The following is a 27,792-nucleotide window of genomic DNA, read 5'->3' as shown; positions in this document are numbered from 1 at the left end:
TCGAAAGCGCCAACATCCATGTGAGGAGCTGGGAACCCAGAAGCACAGTCCTGCCCTGTGATCCGCAGCTGTGCACAGCAGGGGCCTGGCTTAACAAAGACCGAGGTGATGGTGCTGACAGCACATGAACCGTAAGGCAGAATATCTGCCTGTTCCCCTCAAAGCTCTAATGTTTGTCTGCGGTGCAGTGACCACAGGGTGCCACTAGGGGGCAGTGTGAGCCCAAAAAAACATCTCACCCAAAGCATGCACTGGGTCGGATGGCCTGAAACGAGCTACCTTAAAGGTGTCAAAACAATCGTGAAAAATGGGATCTTCGAGTCCACGGTCAACGCGAACAGCAGCGTTTCCAACCACAACTTCCCCGTTTGCAGGACAGACTGTGCCTGCTGTGAGTAGGAGGCGCCCACGCGGGACGTGCTGACCAGGGATGTACTGTGGAGGGTGGTGCCTGACACCAGGGGAGCTACAATGTTCGGATCAATTACTATGAGTCAACATGCAACATATCTAGGGGATGAGTCAAGGAGCGGCCTGCAAGTTAGTTTTGAGGCTTGGTAGGGCCGAGAACGCCTATCATCCTCCCAAGATTGATAACATGACTACAACCTAATGAGTTAACAATGCCTAGGTACAGTCACATTGTAAGTAAGTTGTGCAGGCCACCCGAGTGCCACCAGGTTTAAAAATAAATAAATCTATGAGTCCAGGCAGTGAAAATGTTTGCTTAGAGCAAAAGTACCAATAAATAACTCATTACCGACGTGCAAAGGTCAAATCCAGTTATTACCACAGTACAGCAACACTGACACGAAAAGGCATACAGGTTGCTGCCTCAGACATTACATATATCAATTAAGTCACACAGACCAGTAAAAAGATTCTCTCAATAATCAAGAGGCCTCTTCAATGCAATTTTAACTTTCTACACATGCTGGTTTGGTTATATATGTTTGGTTCAGACAAATGTACATGAAAAATGCCGGAGAAAGCACCTCACAAGCAAACGGGCAGAGTATAACATGCTATTACCAGTGTTGAGGGAAGTTCATTATTACCCAATTGAAACCTGACCTCTCACAAGTCATGGTACCTACCCACACAACAGTGGTAATAGTTTAATACACTGCACACATTATATTTACCTACTAGTGATAGCAAGTAGGTAGTCATACTTACGGTCTAGTTTCCATAGGAAAAGTACTTTTTGTTTTCCTATAACTTTGGCACAGTTTGACGAATCTTCACAAAGTTTTCAAAACTAGTTTGCCATCCACTTTTGCTGCTGTTCTGAAAGTTTTGAAGTGATTCGTTAAGCGGCACTGAGAAAATTAAGGAGTGGAGGGTCCCAAAACATGTTTTCCCCATGAAATTTCCCATACGGATCTTAGACATGACAACAGCCCGAACTGCTGGATGGAATTACAACAAATTTGGCAAAAAGAGTGTTTTTTATAATTTGGTGTAAATCTGTTCTGTAGATTTGGAGTTAAAAAAAAAAAAAGGTAAAATAAATTTGTATATCTAGAGATGCGGATCCACCCGTGGGGGGAATCCGCAGATCCCGGGGAAAAGTAAGGCTCTGATTGGCTGACTGCAACCGGATAGGAAAGTTGCAGCCGCCATTTGTTCTCTTGCTTTGGCCAGACGGGGGAAAAAATTGAAAAAACTGATAAAGGGTCAGGAGATAAGGGATCAGACCCCTCAGGAACCTGTCAGGGGCATAAAATTGCCTTTTTTGGGCTGAACTACGGTTCTCAGCGCGACCCCCAGTGTAAGTCTGCAATGGATCTGTAAATTAAAAGCAGTCTTAAAAAAAAAAAAAAAAAATACACCCATTCATATACAAAACCATTGCCACACATGGACAAAGGCAGTGACTAATGTGGGTTGGGTGCATGCAGAGGGGTTAAGCTAACCCCTGCCACGCACGGCCAAAGGCTTTGCACTGCGGCGGTTTTATTAACATACTGCATTTATACATTACTTTACGTTAAAAAAATAACAGAAATTCACTGAGACAACCAAAGGTTACAGGGGCGTTCCAGTTAGGTTGATGTTTTACCCACACAAAACCATGGAAATTCAGCAGTTATAGTCATACTTATCGGAAGAAACTACGACTCGTGCCAATAACTAACTTAGGGTAACGCTTTATAGTTTCTTAACATAAGTATAACTGTAACTATACCTATAACTGCTGAATCTCTATGGTTTTGTGTGCTTAAACTTGTAAACCTAACTATAACATTCCTGTAACCTTTGTTTTTTTTCAGTGACTATACACACAAATATGTGCCCAGTCGCCATCGCCACTGGGTAGTTATAGTTAGGATTGTGTTTCCGTAGGAAATGCATTTTTTGGGTTGCTAATAACTTTGGCACCATGTTAGGAATCTCCACAAACACGTTCCCAAAAGTGCCCCTTTTTGCCTAGTTTGTGCAGGGAAAGTTTCAGGGTGATCTGTCAAACGGGGTCCAAGAAAAAAGGTGGGGGGGGGGGGCCATCCTCCCTGAGCCATTAACGGCTCTGGGGACTCCATCCCCCAGGGCCAAGTCATATGCTATGTACCAGAGTGTCCCGACAGAAACTTTAGAAACAGCTACAGCCTGAACTACTGAACAGGTTTACACCAAACTAGGAAGGAAGCTAGATTTAGGCCCAGATAGAGGGCTTTTTGTGCCTTGTGTAAAACCATTGAGTAGTTTTGAACTATTAATGCTAAAACAACTTTGTATAACTGGGGACGCGGAGGCTCCATGGACACCAACAGATGTCAAGCTGAGATATGACTGGCCACCATCACTTCAACCAGGACGTGGGGGCAACCATCGTAGGACTAAGATTCATAGTTTGGGGGACGGGGTGTGCGTGGCACCCTCCCCAGGCCAATTTCGGCTCCAGGGACCACATTCCTCGGGCTGAGCCGTGTAGTTAAAAGGGAAGGGTGGCACACGGCCCTTCTCCCCGACTGTTTTTAGTCCTGCGGACCTCATCTCCTGGGAGATATCATCTCCATGTAATAGAGGGGGAACGGGTCACACAGTCCCTCTCTCTGAATCAATTTCAGCCATGGGGACTCCATTCCCCCCAGGGCCCGGCCGAATGTGGAAAGGGATAGAGGGTGTCGTGCAGACCCTCTCTTGGGACGTTTTCAGCCTCAGGAACCATGTCCCCCAGGACATGGCCATATTTGCAAAGGGGAGGGGGTCCACAGGGCCATCCTCCCTGAGCCATTAACAGCTCTGGGGACTCCATCCCCCAGGGCCAAGTCATATGCTTTGTACCAGAGTGTCTACAAGGGATGGGCAGGGAAACCTGTGCTTGCTCTCGTTTAGCCGGAGCAATAGCTAGCACGAAGTCCACCCCGAGCGGGCGGGAGCTTGAAAAATGCACTCTGTAGTGCTTACCGTTACATTGTAAGCTGGAATCCCTGTGGACAGCTAAGGTAAGGGGCTCGGGTAGGATGTAGGGGGCACGTATGGAGAGTGCATGGCACTGTACATGTGGCGTGTTCAGGTTAGGAGTCCATTTAGATACCCTTTGTTTGAGGAGCACAGACTTTGGAGTTGGGAGAGTCCACCGAACAGTAATGTAAACTGCAGAGCTCATCAATACACTCTTGAGACCTTTTGAAGTGGACCAAACTCTAGGTTGCGGCAGGAGAGACGGAGTCCCTCTGGAGTACAGGGACAGTTCCTCGCCCCTTTCCTGCTTCTGCTTCATTGTCCCTCCAGGGGTTTTGGTGCCAGCAGGTTGAGAGGCAGCTGAGTGAGGAATCCTCTCCCTGCCACGAAGACCCAAAGCAAAGGCCGGCAAAGGCCGGCTAGCCTCACCCCTCCTTCCTATTGTTACTAGGTGGCAAAGACTATGGCTGGCCGGAACTGGGCCCAGTGGTGATCTGGGGGAATCACTCTCTTGTCTGCAAAATTCTGAAAAATACTTAGTAGAAGCTCAGGTGTTCATATTCTCGGTGACCAGTTGCAGGATCCACAGAGGACAGTAGTTTGGAATCAATCAAGCCCCGGTGCCAGGACTTATGATTTCTGGCTTCCTTTCAGGTATGGCCATCTTGGGCAAGACGTGTGCTAGAAGAGTTGAAGACTGCAGGGTGAAAAAGAGGACCTGAAGAAAGGGGCTCTGTGGCCTGCATCTCACACAGGAAAAGCCTGCCTTGTGGATGCATGAGTCTAACTGCCTGCTGACAAAGAGCTGTGCAGGAGACCTTGGGCCATATGTACTAACTTAGGAAATCAGAATTCCTAATGTGCAAAACTCTCGAGTTTCATTAGCATGAACTAGTGGGTCGCATAGACCTACATCATGCACATTAATGAGGGAGGTCATGATTTGTAACGCATTAGGAATCGCAGCCATCACAGGGATGGTGGCCTGCTGGGGTCTGTAGTCCTCCATGTCTGTGATTGCTTTTTAATAAAGCAATTTCATTTTTTTTTTTTTTTTAATGCATTCTGTTTTCTTTAACCCCTTCGTTGCCAGGCCTTTTCCCCTTCCTGTGCCAGGCCTTTTTTTGGCTATTTGGGGCAGTCCGCGCTTACATCTTCATAACTTTTTGTCCACATAAGCTAGCCAAATGTGCATCCTGTTTTTCCCAACATCCCAGGGATTCTAGAGATACCCAGAGTTTGTGGGTTCCCCTGGAGGAGAACAATAAATTAACCAAAATACAGCAAAAATGTAGTTAAAAAAAAAAAAAAAAAAAAATGGGGAAAAGGGCTGCAGAAGAAGGCTTGTGTTTTTTCCCCCTGAAAATGACATCAACAAAGGGTTTGCGGTGCTAAAATCACCATCTTCCCAGCTTTCAGGAACCGGCAGACTTGAATCAGAAAACCCAATTTTTCAACACAATTTTGGCATTTTGCTAGGACATACCCCATTTTTACTATTTTTTGTGCTGAAAAAAAGCTGAGCTTCAAGCACGATGGGGACGACCTCTGATGATCGCACACTGACGTCATCAGATGTCACTGGGTGGGTAGGGGGGTGGGGGGCAGGGGGTGGAAGGGGAAGTGATTCCCCTTCCATCCCTGCCCATGGGAGGGAGGTGTGAGGACCTCAGCGCTCCCCCCATGGGCTGGGTTCAGGACAAGGTGGTTACGTCCGTGGCGCCTGAGTGCCAGGGCCGAGGATGTAACCACCTAGTCCCAGGCACCTGAGGGGTTAAAGGAAAATGGGATGCCTTCAAAAAGAAAAAATGATTTAAAAAAAAAATAATTTAAGAGTAAGCAGTGGTCTGTTTTAAACTGGTGGTATGGTATTACTGATTTCCAAGTGGAATACGGTTAAAAAATAGTAATACTTAGTATACTAATTCATTATTTGAAAAGGACACCCCAAACATGCCCCTTTCAAATACCAAATGCAAAATGTGATTCTGTAACAAGTTACCAAATTGTATTTTGCACTTGGTACATTTGAAAGAGCATTTCCAAAAAGTTTTTGCCATTTTTCTGCTCGGCGTGGATGGCAGTATGCTAATCCTATGCTTAAAGACTTTACTGCTAAAATGGCAAATGACTGTCCTTTTTTTTTTTTAGCTTGGCATGAATGGCACTATGCTAATTCTACGCTTTAAATCTCTGCTAGATAAGCAGACATTTGAAGTGAGCAGATTCAGAGTGTCGGTGCTCTTGTAAAGTGTGCCATGTGAAAGAATGGCTCTCCGCCTACACTTGGAAACTACCGAGGGTTCCCTGCTTCCTTTTATTCACACAGGTGTGTGCTACCTGTGTGCATAAAATTCCAACCATACACAAAATATGCAAAAGCTTGAAAATATATATATATATATATCAGATATATGTATTTGCAATTTTATGCACAATATTCAGCTTTGTGTACATTAAAGTACTTTTCTATTTTAAAAGTAAAAACATTAATTGCAAACTGGACATTCATTTATTGAGCGTTATTATGTGCAATACTAAGTTCTGTCTTTCTAACCCATATCACCCATGTCCTGATGAGTTTTGCTCAGTTTTCCATTTGAGACCCTTGTGCACTATCAATAACAACCTCAATTAATGCAAGTGAGGCACAGTGACCCCTGCATGACCTTCAGAGACCCTAAAAAGTCAGCGCACAGACTACTAAGCAGCAGTGCTAGCCACTGCCAAGAGTTAAGGTAAAACTTGCTGCCCCCTCACTAAATCACAAATTCAATTACACCTGCGGTTCCTATAGTGAAACATGTATTGTGAAAGTGAATAATGTGTCTGTAAACATGCTTCATCAGGTAATAAATATCTTAATTAACATGCACAGTTAACCAAATTCCCGGATCCCTTTTACTCAGGACTTAATTCAGAAAGAAAATTTCAAGCCCACTGATGGTAGGTATATGCAGGCCACAGGAAATCTACCCGTCCGCTCCCTAAGGCAAGGGAGTTTGTATGAAGGCGAGCTATTTCTAGGGCCAACTGGCCCGGTCTGGCGAGAGAGTTCGATCTAGCAAAGAAAAGGTGTTCGGAAGTGAATGGGCACGAAAAACGAGTTTTAATCTTGTTTTTATTTTGTCACAATTGTTGTGCATTCAAAGACAGAGGTCAAATGCCAGCTTGTGTGTTCTACAAGAAATGCTGCTTTTTTACTCTGTAGACTGGTGTTTACTTTTCTTTTTCTGGCTGCAAAGTTAAAGGATTTTGTTTTTAAACTGAACTGTCTGACAATCTTGCTGGGCACACAAAATTTAATTAACTTGTAAATTAACTGTACAAACATTCAAAACTATATTTGGAAATATATATGCTTTGGAAAGCATTTTTTGTAATTTTGAAGTGAGATGGAAACAAAGATTTTGAGTATAATCACAACAAATGAAACTTTTCTTGGTGATAATCAAATGATAAATATTTGCTGAAACCCGATTTGTAAATATTATCGTTTCTAAGCTGTATAGTTTTATTAGTAAAACTGCATTAAAGTGGGAAGGTTTGTGCCCACTGAATTGAAAATGTCTGTCTGTACACAACAGTGTGCTACCACATCAAGCTTTAGTAATTTATTTATTAACAGTGAGTGTTTTTAAATATGAACTGATAAACATTCCTGTACCTGCCCTAATGATACTGCTATTTTTGAACTAAAACGCAGGTTTGGGATCACGTGTATCCTATATGTGGGCTAGATATTTTATTATACATGAGTAAAAGTTTAGTCTATTAGATCAAAAGATATATATATATATTTTTTTTTTTTTAACAGCGGACATGCTGAACTCACATTTAAAGTAGTGCTCTTGTATGTGACAAAGAAAAAGCCAACTGTGAATTAAAATATTTGCCTAGGATCACAGTATTTGAGACACGCTTGTGGGTCAAGCGCATTACTTTAAGGTTGAGTACAATATTCAAGTCACTAGACCTGCAGGTATGGTAACATTTTTCAGATTTTCTAGGCCCGATACGCCTTTGTGCTGCAGGGTCTTCTAAGAGTTTCCTTTATTCACAAAAATCCCAGGAGTGCACACAAGTTACCAACGTGTTCAGTCACTTACGCACTGAAGCATACAGCACTCGCATCATACTTCAAGACATCGTTTACCTTACCCTGCATGCGGAGAGCTCTTGCTCTGCGGAACTTCTGTAAGAGTAGCTGTATGACTTTATAAAAATAAAAAAGTATATATACATTTTGAATACCTTTCCTTTTATTTGCCATGATATGCCTTTGTTTCCACCACACTTTGAAAAAATGGAAAATTCATGCATTTCCTAATTTCTGTACAACTTACACACTCTGGATCATTCAAGAAAAAGCTTGGAAGTGCAGAGGGTCTGTGAATCTTTAGTACTACCCCCCTAAAGTTACTGCAGTTTCTGCTTTATCTTGATCGGCCGTACTTTTCTCTAACAAGTCCGTTAAACCAGTAGTTCCCAACCTTTTGACTTTTGTGGACCCCCATTTTATCATTACTGGAACCCGGGGACCCCAACTGAATCATTATTGGAATCCAGGGACTCCCCCCACTGAGTCATTACTGAAAGCTGGGGACCTAATATGTTAATATCATTTAATTTTCTAAGCAGTCGCAGAGGCTTTGCGCACCCCAAGGGGTCCCCGGACCACAGGTTGGGAAACCACTGCTTTAAACCACAATAGGAACATGCACTTGTACGCATCGAGGTGTCACGTACATGTACGTCTCTAGGTGTCACGAGCTCAGATCAATGCACAGCACTCGCATTAGTAAAATCACATCTCTGCATGCCAGTTACGACTTCTCCATGCGCATGTCAGCCACTGAGGGCAAGGAGCTCTGTTAATCAAGGTCATATCTTCTTCTTTAGAAAAACCTGTGCAAATGTGGGTCTGGTTACCACACCATGTAGCTTCACTCTCGCTGGAGGATGTTCCTGTCAGGGGTGGCACCCTGGGGTCCTCTCCACAGACCCACTGGTGGTCTACTTGGGGGCTATAGCACTATCAAAGCTACAGGCTCACTCCCAGACCACAAAAGCCCTTGAACACAACCCTCATCCGTCCTCGGCCCAGCTGGACTCACACAAACATCACACTCACAGCCAGGCAGGACCAGTGTCTCAGAACACCTGGATGAGGCAAGGTCACACTTATGAACACATCTCGGCCTTCAAGCACTGGCGCCCAGAATGAAAATAAAACAAACTGCAGCAGGCACATCACCAGGGATGGAATCACACACCAACAGTGAACATGAGAAAGAGAGAACGCGAAATGAGAAAGCAGTTCAGGGAAAGGACAAACTTAAAAAAAAAGAGTTAGGCTGACGAGTGAGCTTTGGAAAGTTGTATGTGCCATGGCAGTTTCTAAGTTCCAAGAATGTCTCGCAAGGAGAGGACGGTATCCAGGAAGATTAACCCTCTTAAGTCCACTTGCTTCATCCGTGAGATGAGATGTGACTGCTGGTGGTTTGGTGGGCTAGCAAGTAGACCTAATCCTAGTCTCACCTTTATTCTGCACTGGCCTTTTCAAAACTCTATCACTACAATGGGGTCTACGCCAGTCTATCGTTGGCGTAAACAACACAGCACACAAAACTTTACTTTGACTCATCCTTAGTTTGAAAGTTTCTGATTGCATCACTTGCTGCCAATCAAACAATAAACTGAATTTAAAGCTTTTTGCCTGGTACATGAGGCTTCCGCACACGGCTGCTGCAGATTGCCCTAAAGGGTAGATAGTTTAGAAGGTAATCCAGGTATGACCAGAATGTCACACATGAAATTCTAGTTTTTGCTTTGGATCAATACCCTGCTGTCCTCAAGGCGCTGATCATGCACCCGCCTTACACATTTTCACTCTGGCTTCTGCAGTACCACACTTCAGGAGGTCAGCACTGGATTCTCCTAAAGCTACTGCAGGCATCTAATTTCTTGGCCCATTGTTCACACAACCATAAAGAGTCACTGCTTCAAAAGAACGCAGGCCGCGTATGAGCTCCCATCATGCTCCGCGGCTAGCCACTGACGCAGAGGGAACGACGCGTGCTGGAAGCCGGACGCGCTATGGTCGCGCCACGGCGTTTCCAATCGCGGAAATGTTACCGAAGCCACTGAAGGGGTTCCTACTCTCACTTGTTTGCCGCGATGCACGTTTAACTTGGAAAAGGACCATTGTTCGCACACATGGTGTGAATGACAGAGCGGGGCATACAACATAGCCAAGCTCTGTGTGACTTATCTAGAATGAGTGCACAGACAGATGGTTAAGTGGCAAACCCACAGACCACCAAAGCATGTGTTTGAGTGTTCTGAAGCCCAGACATTGCTTTGGCTGGATGTCACTCTAAGGGCCTTGAGTTGAGCAGTGCTGCCTTCTTTAATAGGCCCAGACTCTCTGAATGAGGTACTGCGCTTGGCTTCACCTCCGAGAGCTACTCCAAGGGTGCCAGTAGCTCCTCAGCCTCTCGGTGGAGAATCCTATTATAGGGGCCGATCTCAGCACCAATGAGGCTCCGCCGATGGAACTCTTTTCCATGTGGTTTGCATCAGATATCTTTGCAACCAATTGGAGCCACCAAACATTTTCATCCAGGCTCTTGCTTCCCCTGTGTCTTTCTGGCAAGCTTCGGCATCCAGCAGTCATTGCAGCACTTCACAAACTTCACTGTGGTCAAGGCGCTGACCACTGTCTTCACTGATGATATATTTACCCCTAACTCCCGAAAACATTACAAGGTTTGGAAAGATTTCTTTTTCCAGTGCCCACGATCGAGTAGTTTTTCAAGGCTGACCACTCCTGGAGAGAAAAGGCTCATGAGAAAATGTATTTATCGGGTCTTGACCACCAGTGGTCCACGTTTCTGCATAATCCAGATGTTCCTAAAGCTATTGAGATTTCTTTCACCCATAATTTTGTTCTATTCATCATAAGAACAGTTCTCTTGTAGACTGGATCTTGCAAGGTCTTCCCTTTAAGTTTAGTTACACCACAAGTCATCCTCAGGAGATCTACCCGAGAGGTGCCTCTCAACCGTTTCTCTTGATTTCTCCAGGACACTTTTCTGTCCTGAAAGGCATTAAGGGCTGAAACTGAATCAATTTAGGCGTCTTTAGATTATGCTCAGGCTTTGCCTATGGGAAATGTATTTATTGTCTAATGAACTCTGGGGCACAAAAATCAGACATTGGGGTTTAAGCATGTTGGTTCTTTTAGGGTTTGACTTCTGGTCCAAGGTCTCCCGATTATTTTACGATTCTTTTATTCAGATCTGAAAGCCTATTTACCATATCAGACCATTCCATGCTTTGTACTCGTAACCTGGTCCTCCAGCTACGGCCTCCTATGCAGACATCTGAAGGGTCTCTGTGACACAGATAACTCTATGCACTTCCTTTCTGAGACTGAGACCACTGTTTTTTCCGGCTGATCAAGTCTCTCTGCTTTTTAGGTTGAGTGCGCAAGTGCTCTGGCCTGTTGTAATCTAACTTTGCGCTTTTAACCACGCCCACCGCACATCCATCACTATCACTAGTTTATGGGCTTGCCTTTCAAAAATCCTTTATCATCATTGGTAAATGCTGTACATTTGTTCCTTCTTGGGGCAGTTTTGTTACCGCCTTGGCCATCAACTCTATTACATGGATAATTGCATGTTTGTCGATACGTTTGACTGCGAGCAAACTTTTTTTTCTTTTGTGTCTCCCCTGTGCACTCGTGCTCATGGCGCTTTCAATTGGCTCTCTTATGTCAACTGTTTTACTTTTCATTTTCAATTTAAGTGGCAAGAAAAGTCCAGTTAGGAATTAACACTAATAGCTCTAACTCCAGCAAACACGAGACCCATTGCATTGCAAATGCTTGTTAACATGGTCATGAAAATTGGTACCTTGTACAAGGTTGAACTAAATACTGAGTCCTTGAGCTATGTGTGCCAGACTTTCGATTATAGGGTTGGTCAACGCTGGTTGGGCAAAAACACTCTCCTGAGGGCCGCTCTCAGGTAAGTGAAATGGGGCGGTAGAGAGATCCACCGCCCATCCTGCCCCACGGTCTTTTGTAACCAGGATTTATTGCCACTGGCAAATATGGTCTTTGAGCTGTTTTCACTTTGTTCCAGGGTTTGTGTCAGGGGGTCTGAGAGATGGTTAGAGAGACAATGTATTTTTTTTAGCTCCAAAGGTCAGGGATTGGGTTTTAGTAGGCTGATCTAAAGGTGTTTCCTTGAAACCCAGGAACCATTGGTGTCTGGTGATAGCTATCAGACTACTGGAGTCCTCACAAATATCACCAAGTCAACTGAATAATAAAGTCCTCGGCAGCAGCAAAGTTTTGGCAATGTATAGGCAGCTTATGATTTGTTTGTATAGAGCAGATAATGGCCATCCATTTTTTAAACCCAGTTTAAGCTGAGTGGTGGGCAACTTTGGTCTCATGCCAGCGGAGAAGTTTATTCACAACAATTTTGGAGAAAAGTTTTAGTAGGCAGGCATACTATATTACAGAGTACTAATGTTTTTTCTTTTTGAAAACTGGAACTAACAAGGAAATCCTTCACCCGTTGGGGGCGGTATGAGTACATAGAATTCCTTAGAACTTCTGGGTTAAGATCCTAGCCCATCACAATCAGTTCCATTTCAGGACATTTGACAGGCCATTTGCATCCCTCGGACAGGAGGCCAAGCTCTTGACATATATGAACTATGAGGGGTCCGTGAGGTCTAGCAAGGCCATCGACTAAAGGTCTGCTGAGTGACTGTGTGAGGTGCATCAACCAGATCGAGATGCAAGTACACCAAGGCTTTGTTAGTGATCTGCTATAATGCGAATCACACCTCAGTTTTATCAATAGTTCTATTAAGTTTACTTATGTTCTATTTCTGGTTTTGGATGTCAGAGTCAAACCACCCATACTTAAGTTGCTTACATCTCTTAATCAATCCTGAATGAACTTGTGGTCTGGGGACCCCAGGGGCCTCCTCCGGAGGTTCGTGATTGCTTAGAAAATGAACTAATATTAACAATTAAAAATTTAATTAGTATCCTCAGATTGATTCGTGGGAGCTGTGCAGGTACATCAGACAGAATATACTATGGACGATATTCAATTGAACTGGAAAAGCTCCAACCTTCCTATTAATTTTTTTTATTTTTATTTTGTTTGCAAATTAAATAAAATGTGTTATAACGTGTATGTGTTTGATGGAATGCTTGTTACTGTATTTTTTTTTGTATTGTTTTGCAGTTCATCAACAATGTTTGGGCCTGGTTTTCTGGCTTCTAGTAAAGACTTGGGGGTGGGGAGGGGGGTCAGGGGTGGAGAATCACCGGTTCCAAAAATGATTCAGTCCGGGTCCCCGGGTTCCAGTGATGATACATTGGGGTCCACACTGGGAACCACTGACTTAGAGAGTAAAACATCTTCCAGATCCTGCGCCCACCAGCCAGGAGCAGACCATGTGGAGTAGGTAAGCCCTACTACACCCACAGCTCACCCAAAAGAGCTTCTTGTGAATGATGTATCTAAAATACACTATGTGTAGGTATTTAAACTGCCTGAAACACAGTCCTGTACTGGTCCTTAGTGATACCTCCACACAGCATCTTTATAGGTGACATTATGGGGGACATTAAGCTGCCGCCCTCAAGCAGACTCCATCCAGAGTGATGTATGGTGCACATTAACAGGCAATTAGCCCTGTGCACCTTCTGAGCAGGTGAGGGAATGCTTAGGAAAAAGCATCATTAACTCTGAAAAGTGTAGTCAGACACCCCAGCCAGGCCAGCGTGTCCCGAAATCTCCACCCTAAAAAAACCTTTACACTGCAAATGTATCTACCTGTGTCCTTTTTTGTGTTCCTGAATGCTACTTCGGAGTATTGTGCATTTGTTGTAAATAGATGTTATTTAAACAAAAGTTGAACCATTAAAGATGTGTATGTAATCACTTCAATGCCTCGCCAGGGGTAGTAAGCGCTATATAAAGGGAATTACAAATGCAATTACTCTGAAAGACATAGAAAGGTAAACAGTGAAAGAGAAATGACTGAAAAAATATATTCGATTTTTATTTCCCTTGTATATAGGCACTATGTACCACGTGAACTGTACCCCTTAAACCAAGAACACAACCCCCAGGATGCACTAGTTGGTGAGATGAAAGTTCAGGACTGGATTACTGTTATCTTCTCATCCATACAAACCGCATGATCCATTTTGAAGACACATCCATTGTCCATCGATCTGGTCGCTCGTTTTTCCTGATTTGTAGTTCTGGGCCCAGATATTTCTCTAACACGCCCGGGCCCAGGGCTTTTAGCGGGATGAAAAAAGTTGTGTGGGGTGTCCCTGAAATGGGTGGGGTCTATATAACTAAGGGCGTGGTTTAAACATATGACTATAATAGAATGCCACTCTACTCACACATTTGCATAGAATCACAACTGCAACTGGCACGTGTGACCACTGCTCTGTGCGCTTTGCAGAGAGGCCAAGGATTGGATGACCACGAATGCTGAACGCACTTTTGTCCCTGACTGGCACTGTGAGAAACTCGCACCGGCTCCAGCCACGACATCAATTGTGGCCTGTTATAAACACCTGGAGGCGACTCAATTCAAATTATGCACTAGGCAAGAGTATGTATGCTGCCTAAAAAAAGAAACGCAGACAACATCGTTCAAGAAAGCAAACCATTGTAGAGAATGCAGGATTAAGTAAAGAATGTGAAATATAGCCACAAACAACATGGACCAGTTTAATGGGTTTTACACCCCTTGTCCAAAAATCGATCAGTGTTTTGCATGAAAAGTTAAGCAGATGAACACAGGGCCCGACAGGTACCTGTTTCAATGTTCATTTTCAATTACTATTGATTCTGAGACCCTAAGGGACCCGGTCCACTTAAAGCCCTACTAGGGACTTGTGGGTAGGCACTAACCATAGTGCAGTTTACATCACTATCTCGCCCTGTCATCGTAGTTTTGACGCGGCCTTGAAAGCCCCACCTTCCTGAAGTTAGTGTGGTCCAGCTCGGTGCTGCCTTCTCGACTTCCTTCCTGCATCAGTTACAATGTTAATGACTATCTTTGCTCATATCCGATTCTTAACTCTTTAACATCGTAAAAGCCTTCCGTGGTCTAGCTCTCCTGAACCCAACTGGGTTTCTTTTTCTTCAAGCCATCCCTGGAGTTTCCGGCCTGGATTGGCCCTTCTCTTCTGTAAATCACAGTTTAAGATTGAGTCATCCGCATTGGTCCATTCCACCAACTGTGGGGTACCCCAGGTCCCTTTCTGACCGCTTCAAAGTTGAATATCCACGGAGAGCCACGGGATCAATTCTAGCAAACATGGAGATGTCCTTTCACCAGTATCACCACTTTCCCTTTTTGGTGTCTCACCTTTGGAAAGTGCCCAGGCTTCATCTGGGCCTATACCTCGCCTTCAACTCACATGTTGCAGATATTATGAAACTGGCCCATTATAAATAAAGTCACGGATACTACAAGACGATTTCTGAACTTCACCGCCTTTACTGGCAATTTCTCTCACTATTTAAAAGTGACTGGACACTCCGCTGCAAAATGCATTTTTGGAGGCGAAAAAATGGATCCTGTCAACCATACAACTTTCTCTTCATTGTCTCCATCTGGCAGCAAGAATCATCTTCAAAAGAGTGTGCACAACAGTGCTTAAACTGAAGCGCCCAGGGAGAGTGTCAATGGGTGACGCTTTCCTCATCACCCAGGGGAGGGCCTCGAGGCACCTTTGCTGGGCCGAGGAGGTCACGCCCATAGGAGCTGTGATCTCCTCAGCCCAGCAAAGTTCAGCTCTGGCAGCCAGGAGTCTGCGCAAATCGCAAATGGCTCACTCCTGGCTGCCTGACCTGAACATGAAGAGTGTCTGTCAGGCTGACCTTTGTTCAGCCTGACAGACACTTTTCATGGGGGGCAAAAGGTGGGGGGGCGTGGCCCCTCCACCCTAAAGGACGGGCCGCCACTGGCACAACATACAACGCTCCTCATCAGCATATCTTGACAACAATCACTCAATCTTTGAAGGTTCATGGTGTACAGAGAGTCATCCATGACTCAGGATATTCTCGTAACTGAAAAATAGCCTTCAGGGACGCATCTCTTTCCTTGTCTTCTGTCATTTTCGAAACCCCCTAAAGACTCAACAGAAATGTGTATAGCAGATCCAGAGCCCCACTGCCCTGAAGGCATCCCCCGTCTGGAGCAGTGCTTTATTTGTAAAATAATAGGTGTCGATGCTTAAAGTGCTGCTCAGACAACCGCAGCTGGCGCTATTAAATGTCAGCGTGCTGAATGCCAAGGGTGCGCAGTCCTCAATCCACCTCAGGCCTCTTTAATTCACTGCCCGGCCCTTCCTACCCCGTTATCTCACTCTAACGAGTTCTGCTTTCTCCAGTGGTGACAGATTTTCTGTATTTCTTTTATTCCATCCTGTGGCTTTGTTTGTTTTTCCCTCTGTTGGTTTCAGGAAATGGCTGATGTGGAGAATTAAGTGCTGGCCCTCAAAAATAAGTGCTGGTGCCACCCACAGGCACAAATTAGGCATTGGCCTGCCTGGAGGGAAGTGTAAGGCACAAACTGCAGACACTATAGCCTTATAGCCTGCTGTAGCGGGCTATACCGGCCATTAAAGGCCCACTCCAGCGTTAAAGGCCCAAGTCGAAGGCAAGGGTCTTTAACAAGGCAGCAGGCCTGTGATGGGCAGTATAGCCCTTTACAGAGGTTTATAAGGCTATCGGAACATTCCGCGCCTAAAGGGCAGAATGTTCTAATCAGTAAATCAAAGGCCTCACAGAGCCCTAGGGGGTTGAAATCCCCTTGGGCTCCATGATGCCTTTGTTGACAGCTGTTGCTATGAAAGACGAATATTGGAATGTTGGAGCCCACAGCTATTCCATTTTTTCTAATGGAGCACTCAACAGTTCAATGTTCTAATATAGCCTTAGAACCTGCCGTAGCAGGCTCTACCTGCCATTAAAGGCCCGCTCCCGCGTTAAAGGCCCGATCCGAAGGCAAGGGCCTTTAGCAAGGGAGAGGCCCTTTGATGGCTGGTACAGCCCGCTATGGCAGGTTCTAAGGCTATTAGAACATTCTACCACTAAAGGGCAGAATGTTCTATCAAATAAAACAAATTCTTCAGGATGCTGGAGGGGACTAAAATCCCCTCAGGCTCAGTGAGGCTTTGTTCACAGCTATTGCTGTGAACAATGAGAACATTGGAATGTTGACACACCAGGCTTTTACCAGCGAGTGAAAGCCCGGAGCACTCCATTGTCTGCAATGGAGCTCCCAACATTCCAATGTTCTAATTCCTGTTTTGGCCCGTGCCGAAAAGATCCACGTACAGTCATTCCAATTGGCAGAAGGTCACGTATGTCACTTCAGGGTACAGTTCCTACTGCAAGTCCTTCAAATTGTGCAGCCACTGGGAAACTCCTTGTTTGGTGAGTCCACTGGCACAGGCGAATCATCTGACTACAATGGGTGCACAGCTCCACTCTGCCCAGTATGCTGTTATTGTGGCCAGAGTGATGCTTTTGGACGAGATCTGCATGATGCTCTTGAGATTGAAGGGATGAAGGCCTTCATAGCAACGCAGATTGACCACAGCTTCTGCATGTTTATATACACACGCTGCTTTGATGTGGACCAAGGGCCTTGTATCATCGTGCCATCCAGGTGTGTGCCCCAGCAAATCAAAGTGGCATTTGACTACAGTAGCATGGACCTGTGGATGGATAAAGGAAAATCCCACCAACACGTTGGAGGGATACACCTTCAAGTGCCACCAATGGACTGACCTTAAGACCTGCACATGACCTAAAATGCTCCCTTGATGTTGGAACTACTGTCTTCTCCGGGTCTGTTTTGCCATCCTGCATGAGGCATCAACAGGAATGATGAAGCCATTGGATCCAGCAAGTCTAGGGTTTACAGAACAGTGATCTGTATCTGAGAAATATTGAAATAATCTCTCAAATAGCCAGAGTTCTCCGAGGAGGAAAGGGCTTCTTGCAGATGATGTTCAGTACCGTCTCTATGGAGATCAACTGCTGTGTTGCGGAAGAAGAGTCTTCTGGGCATCGACTATAAAGCCCAGTGCTGGAGGCACTGCTTTCACTAACCAGTCATCCAAGTACAGAAACACTGGATCTCACGGCCTCCAGAGAGAACCCGTCACAACTGCCTGCATAGAAGATAAACCACAGGGCATGGTCATGTGGCCAAATGGTATCCATTCAACTGATAGTGCTAGGAACCTCACAATGATCCTCAGATGAAGACAGTCGTCCTGTGGGTCTATGATGAATATTAAGCAGGACTTGGGTGAAGGACACCATCTAGCACTTTTCTTGCAGAATGAACAAGTTTAAGGGGCTGAATTTAAGGATGAGTCTCAAACTTTCCCCTCTCTTGGGAACCAATAGAGAAGGGGAGTAGAATCGTATGACCCTTTCTTCTAAAGCCATCACTTTTATGGCTTCTTTGTTCAGCAGGGCAAAAACACCTGCCTTCAAAATAAAAGTGCATGATGCAGTGAACATTCTTTGGAAAGGAGGGTGGGACAAAGGGTGAGAGAGGAAGGTTAAAACCTAGCCCTTACAGATTAGCTGGAAGGTGTAGAAACTTGCAAAATGTACCCTCCCCCCACCTCATTAAGATGGTGGCTTAAGGAAGGAATCTGAAAACGTTTAATGAGGCAGAGGGCAACAGCAGTTACTGGGTTTGTTGTTGTTGCTTACTGCATCAGACCTACCCAAAAAGCTGGATACATTTGCTCGGGCATCTGGGTCAGCTAAGGAGGCTGTATTGACATTGCGGAGACTCTGGGAACAAAAGTTTCATTGGCAGAGAATATTGCTGCGATCAAGGCCATGGCCAGGGATAAGGTGCGGGGGGTCAGACGGGCTCCTGGTGGAGTCTTATGCCACTTATATAACTCGCCCGGCACCCACCTTGTGGAGGTCTATCGGGAGGCGTCAGGTGACTGGGTCCTATCTCCTACCACAGAGGCGTTGATGAACTCCCTACTTAAGCCAGGCCAGCACCTTCCCCAGGAGTTAGCGTTCTACAGGCCACTGATGATGTTAAACATCAAACATAAGGTACTGAAAAGGGGGTTGGCTATGCAGTTGCTGCCCCATATATGTCAGCTTATACATAGTGATCAGACAGGCTTTACACCAGAGAGGAACACGGCGATGAACAGGAGGCGGGTGACAGCGCTGCTGCTTGCTGCATCAGCTGTACACAGGGAGGCAGGGGTGATATTGAGAAGGTCCTCGACAGCTTAGACTTTGAATATCTGTATGCAGTGATGAGCCGCATGGGCACTGGGGAGGGATTTATTGCCTGGATCAGGCTACCTAATGCAGACCCTACTGCAATAGTTAAGACAGGGCGGGGGTAATATCGTAGGCCTACAGAGTGGAACGGGGCACGAGGCAGGGCTGCCCTTTATCCCCACTGTTTGCTAATGCGGTGGAGCCCTGGCAGGAAAAGCACGGGACAGCCCATATTATGGGGGTATTACGCTCCAAGGGGTTGTGCACCACATTGCACGGTATGCGGACAACTTGCTGTTCTTCCTTCATGACCATTGGGTGAATGTCCCCGGGGCCTCTTGCATCTTGGAGGACTTTGGATCACTTTCAGGTCTACACATTAATTGGCAGAAGACTAGTGTGTTCCCTCTAGGTCTGGGGCATGGGGGACCACCTCCCCATGCAGTGGTTAAATGGGAGACGACCACTTTTCAATATTTGGGGGGGGGGGGCAGTTTTATAGGATGGAGATCTGCTGGAGAGTAATCTGGGTAGAGCCCTTACGGTTCTCCGCAATAGGATACGTTTCTGGAAAGGTTTCCCTTTTAAGTGGGTAAACGGTTGGAGATTGCCAAAATGACAGCCTTACCCAGGTTACTGTATTATTTCACCACCCTCCCCATCAGAATACGCCAGGGTATATTTTGGGAGATGCACACCTTGCTTACTGCTCTCCTTTGGGTGGGGGTGGGTGCAGAGTGGGCTTAGTAAAGCTCCAGCATCCAGTGCAGTTCAGTGGTTTGGCGGCTCCCGACTTCGATGCGTACTATAGGTCAATAGATGGATCGCATGTTGGAGTGCATGTTCTTTTAAAAGGGGGGTGGTCCAATGGGTCAGAGAGGAAGGCTAAGACCTAGCCCTTGCAGATTAGATGGATGACTTAGAAAGCTGCGAAATGGGAGAACACTGGAACACGGACATTGTACAGCTCCGTAGCTTGCCTGACCGCAGAGTGTAAAGACTTTATTGGTTAGTATTACTGTTAAATTGGTTCCTCTGCTGTGGTTAGGATGTAAAATACGTGACTGTACCATTAGCTATTATTTCTCAGGTAAAATGCCAATGAAATATGTTTTAAAAAACAAATAAGAAGGCTGTAAGCTCTAAACAAGCTATAAGCCAGCATCAGTACTCTAGGGATGGAGAAGGTTATCAGTCTCCGAGACACCGCCCAGAGATCCTCCTCGGACATGGCCCCACCTACTGACCGTACTAACGAACCCATAGGCGGTCTGATTTAGATATTGGGGGACGGGTTACTCCATCACAGTGGTGACTGATATCCCAGCCGCTGGAATCTAAATCCCGTTACTCCCTAAGGGATTTAGATTTTGACGGACAGGATATCCGTCACAGTTGTGTCGGAGTAACTCATCTTCCACATCTCAATCGGCCCCCATGTCTGAGGCCCTTTGGTACCCGTTATGGGCTCTGTAATGTCATGGACAAGTAGTACCAAGCACTAGTAAGAGCCACAACACTTTACACATAAGTGTGCATGTGAAAAGGTTCACGCCTAGAGCCCCCGAATGGATTATCTCAATATAGCCCGGCACAGCAGCAGGAGAACAAGTCAACCGACCAGTTAGGGTGGGTGTAGGGGCTTCAAACAATAAGGAAGGGAGGTCCGCAAACACACTTTCACTGAGAGGGGATCCAGAGAAAAGGTAGCTGATGAGCTCTGAAAGTGATAAGTTATAAATACCTCCACCGAATAGGACAGAAAAATGGATAATGTGAGCCCAACTTTCTTTAGAGGGTGCGTGGCTAGCAGGTTGTGACCTCTGACACCAAGTAATCACAACAAAATTTAGCAACAACCGTTCAGAAGTGGCCCTAAAACAGACCCCTCAAGTACCAGGTAGAAATACATTTTATAAATGCAACCATTTTGGATAAAACATCGTCATGTCACTCTTAGACACCGCAACATCGTGTAACATATTTGTCATTTTGGATGAATAAGCTTTAGTCTCCGCAAAGATTCGATTGACATTTTCGTGGCAAAACTGTATTTTGTCCCAAAATACCTGATTTTTATTTTTAGTAATAACATTTGTGATACGCAAAAATTAGCTCGTCATTTTCTTTTTTAAACTCTTTTATTGTAATAGTTTTACGGAATAAACTGCACATCACAACTGCACCCCAAAACGCATTCAGTGCAAGTTGGCCACTGGTAATACTCTGCCACTGGCTAGTAGCTCCTGCAATTCAGCGTCATTTGTAGACAGGTGATCATTCATGTACATATACCTCTTAGACTTTGGGCAGAATGAACCTAACTGGAGACCAATTGTGCCTTGTACACTATGGCAATGGTGGAGAGGATAGAAGAGTAATTACTTCAAGTGAATATTTACATATTTGGACTACAAAATTAGATTCTATATAGTCCATTATTTCAAATGTATATTTTAGGCCGAGGGAGTTGAAGTAAGTGACCCACAATCACACAGTTTTGAGTCAAGTGCCAACATCACAACCCTAAGTGCCAACATCCCAACCCTAAGTGCCAACATCCCAACCCTAAGTGCCAACGTCTGCATCTTCGCCACTTGACCAAATCACCTCCCCATGAAACCAAGACCAGCACACAAGGGGATCCAGAATGAGGGAGTGGTTTGTAAGTCCGCATGATAATGACACCACACTGAGGATCAAGCTGTACTTGACTGAAGGACATCATCTTGAACTTTTCTTGCAGAATAAACAAGTATAAGATGCTGAGTTTAAAGATGTGCTTCAAATATCCAACTCTCTTGGGAGCCAAGAGAGAAAGGGAGTAGAATCCTGTGCCCTTTTCTGGGATATGAATCTGCTTGTACCTGATATCCAGAACCAAACATCCCAGGAAGATTCCATTGGTACTGAGGAATGGGAGGTGATAACAAGAGCTACAGCCCTAGTTGATTATTTCAATGGCCGGGCTGCCCAAGCCCTCTCCTTGTGGTCTTCTTTGGGCTCCGAGGAGGATGACTCATCCTTGAAAACCTCCTTACTGCTACTGACAGTCGCCATCAGGGGACCTGGGACTTCCCATACCTACAAGACCATGCAGGTTTGAAAAGAGTTGGTCTGAGCAGAGCCATAAGCGACAACTTCTAACATCCCTGCTCTGCCTACAGCAAGGGGATTTTTTCACCTTCAGGCACCTGGCATAGAGGTTTCTAGGTGGCATTTGCATGGGCTAACCAAATTCTATCTACATCAGCTCTCCAAGGTACTGCATGGATCCAGAACTCTTGCACGTGATGCCAATTTCCCCTTGGCAATGCCATGTTCAACAAATGGCTTTGTCCCTGACGCTTTCAATAGCAGCAGAGAGCCCTGATAGCTCAGGGTGCCATTGCAGAGTGCGCAAAGGAATCTGCAGTTATTATACGACTGAGCTGTACCAAAAAGCGCTCTAATCGTGATTCACCGGGAACTCCACACTGACCCACAAAGTGAAGACACGAGCCCGGAGAGAAGTGGTTAGAGTCTAAAGTGACTTTCAACCAGAAGCTTCACTTTCCAGGCGACGCAGCGAGAAGGAAGCGGGGTAATTGCCTGGAACTACACAAAGCTGTTGTGGCCTTGTTGACAGCTTGGGGCTTCGGCTGAGCGTGTGACTGATGGTCTGTCACAACGTGTCCCTGGTAAAATGTGCTCTGTAGAAAGGGACAAGGGAGGGAGGGGCTTTCCAACCTGCCTTCCCCTGAGCGAGGCTAGTAGTGCAACACCAGAGAGACTCACATTCATGCATTTTGTTTCATTGCGCGTGTCAGCGTGAAGCAAACTCTGTGTTTGTGCTGCCGGGGTGAAAGTGCCTACCCCTCTAACCCCCCTTCCCCCCCCGGCCGCAGTACACATCTGACAAAGGACCATCATTGGAGAGTTGAGGATGATCTCAAAGCCCAGGAGGGGAAGTTTGTTTCTGAGGAATGTCATCTATTTCCATGAAAAGTACAAAGGCTCATTTGCATATGACTGGTCCATCAGAAGTGGCACGGTGAACCAAAAACACACTGCACTGGAGGAGTAATTCAGCACAGCGTCCATCGCTTTTGGTTTTTCTGAACACATCATCCTAAGTCTCGGATAGGACCAGACGCAGGTCCTGGAGCTAACTGAGCCTCACGACTGAGCTGTATCGCAATCATGAGGTCCACAAATGTCCAACTATCTAGAGCTGCCAGTTCCCTCAAAAGAAACAAGCATTGGCAGGTATTCTGTCTCTTCTCGGGCAGAGTAAAGACTGACTGAATACGGTTACTCCCCGTCTGAAGCACCTTAGCAAAAAAAGCAACGGAAAGTACCTACTGGTGATCAAGCTTGAATCAACTATTTCTCCATCCCTCTCTGTTGTTCCCAAAATTCTTAAACTTGTGCTGCTTCTCCGTTCATTAGCAGCAACCAATCCAAGGAGAGTATTACAGCGGAGAACTGGCTGAGTTTATCAAGTATGAACAATGACTACGCAGTCACACGCAAGACGGAAGTCCTCATCTTCGGCTCCACCCCCTCCGCATGGGATGACTCCTGGTGCCTGCCACTCTCGGAGCCGCTCCGACTCCCACCGACCACGCACGCAGCCTAGGATTCATCTTGGACTCCTCATTATCCCTGACCCAGCAAGTCAACGCCATCTCCTCCTTCTGCTTCAACACCCTCCCCATGCTCCGAAAGATCTACAAATGGAAAACCACCGAAACCAGAAGAACAGTCACCCAAGCCCTCGTGAGCAGCAAACTTGACTACGGCAATGCCCTCTACGCAGGAACCACGGCCAAACTCCAGAAGAGGCTGCAACGCATCCAGAACACCTCCGCACGCCTCATCCTGGACATCCCCCGCCACTGCCACATCACAGACCACCTGAGAAACCTGCACTGGCTCCCCGTCAACAAGAGAATCACATTAAAACTCCTCACCCACGCTCACAAAGCACTGCACAACACCGGACCAGAATACCTCAACAGAAGGCTCTCCTTCTACACCCCGACCCGGCATCTCCGCTCCGCCGACCACGCCCTCGCAACAGACCCACGCATCGCAGAACTACAACCGGCGGCAGATCATTCTCATACCTCGCCACCAAAACATGGAACACTCTTCCCACCCACCTGCACTAGACCGAAGACCTCCTTTACCTTCACAAAACTTCTCAAGACCTGGCTGTTCGAGCAGTAGCAGCAACCTCCCCCCCCCCCCCCCCCCCAGCACCTTGAGACCCTCACGGGTGAGTAGTGCACTTTACAAATTCCTGATTGATACGCTGAACTTTGTAATTTTTAAAGTTCCCTTGAAATTCCAAGATAAACACCACTGCCATGGTCTAGTCGTGGCCTCACAGAGCGATGCGTATCAGGCTAGATGAAGAACAGCCACAAAGGGATATTGTCTACCCAGCGTTTGGAGAGGAAGGTGGTAGCTCCAAGTGACCACTCCTATCGGCGGTCCCATAAACCAGATCCTGTACTATGCTCTTTTGTCTCTGATTTAGGGCAAGATCCCATGGTCTAGTACTCAAACACAAAAGACCAAGGTTCTGCATTTCAGCACACCACGAAAGCTCTGTCTATGCTGGAATCAGCCTAGCAAGCTAAGTTCATACATCTAGCTGCTGCCGCCACCCAATACTCGAACCAGTTCACTATTTCAATCATGTCTCCTTACACCTTAGCAAGGCTGAAGCGTGGACATCGCCACAGGGCTAGCATCTACCAGCTGTCTCTGATTGTCTCCTGCTTTCCCTAATTGTGCCCTAGTGGCCTAGTCTTAGCATTACTTAAAGAACAAGACACACACATTCCCTGTAGTACCTGGTGTACGGCATCAGAAGAATTGCTACAGACCATTTTTTGTTCTAGGCTGACAGCGCAACTCTCTGAAGATCTATTGTTACCAGTTTTTTACAACATGCAGCGTGGGCTTTGGCTCACCGCAAGGGGTACTTCTCTCTCACTTGGTTGTTTGGTGTATCATTCCGCCCTCTAGGAAATGCTTCCTCTGGAATATATTAGGTTCTTTTTTACAACTTTAAAGTACACTCAATCATCACACTCTTCATCATGTTCAATTACTTATCTCCTGTACTCATTCTCTACAGAAAAGAATCCATTTTGATGCTTTCCCCTCAATATTGGCAAACCCAAAATTTCTGGCTTTAACATGCTAAACAGAATTTGCGATTAAATGTATCTGCACGTGTTAGCACACTAAAAGCCAGACCTGTAGATTTTGTCGATGACTGTAATTCTAGAGAACGTTTTCCTCACTTCTCCTACGCGGCTCTGAGATACACAGTCAACAGCTGCTCCCTACAGCTCACGGTAGTGGAGTACACACTGACAATTATCAGTCTCTACTGCAGTTGGCAAGGTCTAGTTTCAGTCTTTACACATGATCTTCTCTCCTCACCTGCATAGGTCGTGAGCACAAGTTGGTCAGAACTTCCTTCCGAGCAGCGGCATATTGGTCATTGCCAAAGGTTTCATTTAGAGACTTCTGTGGAGGCAAGAGAAGAGTGATACAGGCGGGTGAGAAGCAGATACAGGCCCAGAGTCACCCATGGTGGACTACAGCACAGCGTCATACAATAATACAACATAGGTGCAAACCTCTCTGCGCAGCACAGTGAGCGTCTCATACATTCATTCATTTACCAACACAGAACAGGTAAATCTGTCCATAAATTGTTCTTGTTTGTTGCACCCCACAGGTCAAATCCCTTGGCACAGCAACCTTCACCTTTGCACCCGCTTCCCTCCTGCCCCTGCACTACTCTTTCCTAAACACAGGAGCACAAGGTAGGTCAAATCAGGTGAAATCCAGCCAAGAGAACTGCAACTTCCATGAGCCAAAATCCAGAAGATCTTCTACCTACACTGAGCAATCAAAGATGTACATGACACAGTGACACCAAGAAATAAAACCTAGGAGGAGAAAAACTATATAAAATGCTGCACAAGCACACACAGGAGCAAGAAGGCAGTTCCACAATTAGAACTGATTTTTCAATTCATTTATTGTTTAATGCGAAGCGAAGCAAGTATATCTATCTATGCACATAGGTTTGCTCTCAGATTACACTGTAGAGAATCTTATTCTGCTTTGAGTGTGCCTGCATCTGCCTGAAGATGGACAGCAGTAAATGACCGCAAGGCTTCTTGAGAAAGTCAAGTATGAGAGTTGCAAAGACATGAGAAGCCTTGAGGTACTCACTGGCCCAAATAAAAGCCTGCTTTAAGTCGGCCAGGCATTAAACCTCTGCTTTTTGTTAAGAAACCAGTGTGGACATTTTGCCACATGAGGAACAGAGGGAGTTCACTCCATTTAGAGTACTTTCCTTGAAAGAACCATGAAAGTATCTGGACATGTTTTTTAAAGTTAGGGTTTCACGGGAGTGTATCGGATTAAGGTCCATGTTCTCAGTTCTCTGGTAGCTTGTATAGCTCGAATATAGTCCAAATCACCTTAAATCTAGGTGTCGGCTGGAATAGCTAGATTATCATTTCTAATGGAAGTGTTATCCAGGAGTCCTTAAGAGAAAGATGATCACCCCCCCTCATAAAGAGCTCTGAGGCTTCATGGTCAAGCTAATGTTACGCTAGATCCCTAGTGATGCTGGGGAGCTTGGGTCGGAACGAGCTTTGTGCCCAAAGTACTATCCTGAACCATGGAGTTGTTTGGAAAGCCGACAGGAAACGCGAACCCATGAAGAGGAGAAGTGATTGACAATGGTGTCTTCACCACCGGGATTGTCCACACTGGATAGTGTGGTCTGGCAGCGCTTTAATCTGTAGTCCTCCAAGCATGAAGCCGACTAAATGCCTACATCTCCCTGGGTTCATCTGGAAGTGGAGAGTCACGTATGAAACAGTTCTCACATTATTCACAGCTATACAGAGTGGTTGCCCAGGACTGCACCTTTGGCAGAGGTAATGACTACATTTTATACAGTGGTCCTTTCTGTTTTGGCGCATGCAAGCTAAAAGACAATGGAATGGAATGCTACCCTCGTGTGTTTCCTTTGGTTAAGATTTAGTCTGGCATTAATATTATTTGCACTATGCCCATGTGAGGATTCAGAGCTGGTTCTGTCCTTTGAACTCCAGCTGTACCTAAAAAATAAGGCCATCCCTGAGGTCTTTGTGTCCCCACGCAGACAGAACATGGCCTATTTTAGGATCAGCTTCTCCTCTGAGTCAGGGTAAAGCTGATCTGTGTATGATCGCCCATCTTTCTCATGGCACCAGCTAGCTACAAATAACCCAATGCACTACAACCAAGAGGAATTGCTGCACTGACTCGAGCATTTTTAAACCAAACTTTTTGGTTCTATTACGGAACCAAAGGAGAAAAGTTACTCTAAGTTTTGGGACCTGGTGTCAACACGTTGAGCTAGTTATTCCAAAAATACGGTGAAACGAAGACTTTAAGGCCAACACCACAATGACCAGCATGGTGTGCACTGGGGAGCCAGTTTATTTTACTCATTTATTCTGCGCTGCAGGCTCAGTAACTACATGGCTGAAACCACACATTTGTCTTCTCTAAAGATCACCAGTACATTGTGTTCCTGCATGGCTAACGGGATGGTTTCAGGTTTACCAAATACCAAAGAAATCGTTCTAAGGATCTGAGGGAAGGTCTCCCTTTGGGATATTCCTAAGGATACATTGCAATTTTAAGTCAAGGAGGTTGAACTTTGTTAAATCTTGGATGCCTACAGGAGACCTGCAGGCAAGGGGTTACCCTGCATGTTGATGAGGAAGGCCATGAGAAGAGCCTGATATTATCCAGAGGACCATTTGGCACCCAAATCCAAACGAGAAACTGACAAGTGTGCGTGTGTCACAACTTTCTGCCCCACCCTAACCAGATTGTGAAGATTATAAAGGCACTCTGAGATGTTCCACAAACAGGAAGTCTTATATTCACCCTCCCATTGTTGCCTTCAAATGTGGCCGTAACGCTTATTATAATGTTGTGCACTCCTGCTGAT

General features: G+C 45.6%; 1 protein-coding gene across 2 annotated transcripts in view; it reads right to left on the bottom strand.

Annotated features, from left to right (window-relative positions):
• DIS3L2 (DIS3 like 3'-5' exoribonuclease 2) overlaps window positions 1-27,792 on the bottom strand; it is a 714,887-nt gene that overhangs the window by 37,478 nt on the left and 649,617 nt on the right. For both annotated transcript variants that reach the window (XM_069212876.1, XM_069212877.1), the window contains one exon: window positions 25,206-25,292. In XM_069212876.1, the coding sequence (XP_069068977.1) occupies window positions 25,206-25,292 (87 nt within the window). The remainder of the gene's footprint in view (window positions 1-25,205; window positions 25,293-27,792) is intronic.

Source organism: Pleurodeles waltl, chromosome 11 (genome assembly GCF_031143425.1).
Source record: "Pleurodeles waltl isolate 20211129_DDA chromosome 11, aPleWal1.hap1.20221129, whole genome shotgun sequence".
NCBI lineage: Eukaryota > Metazoa > Chordata > Amphibia > Caudata > Salamandridae > Pleurodeles > Pleurodeles waltl.
The sequence above is the reverse complement of the archived record's forward strand: the minus strand, read 5'-3'. Positions and strand labels throughout refer to the sequence as shown.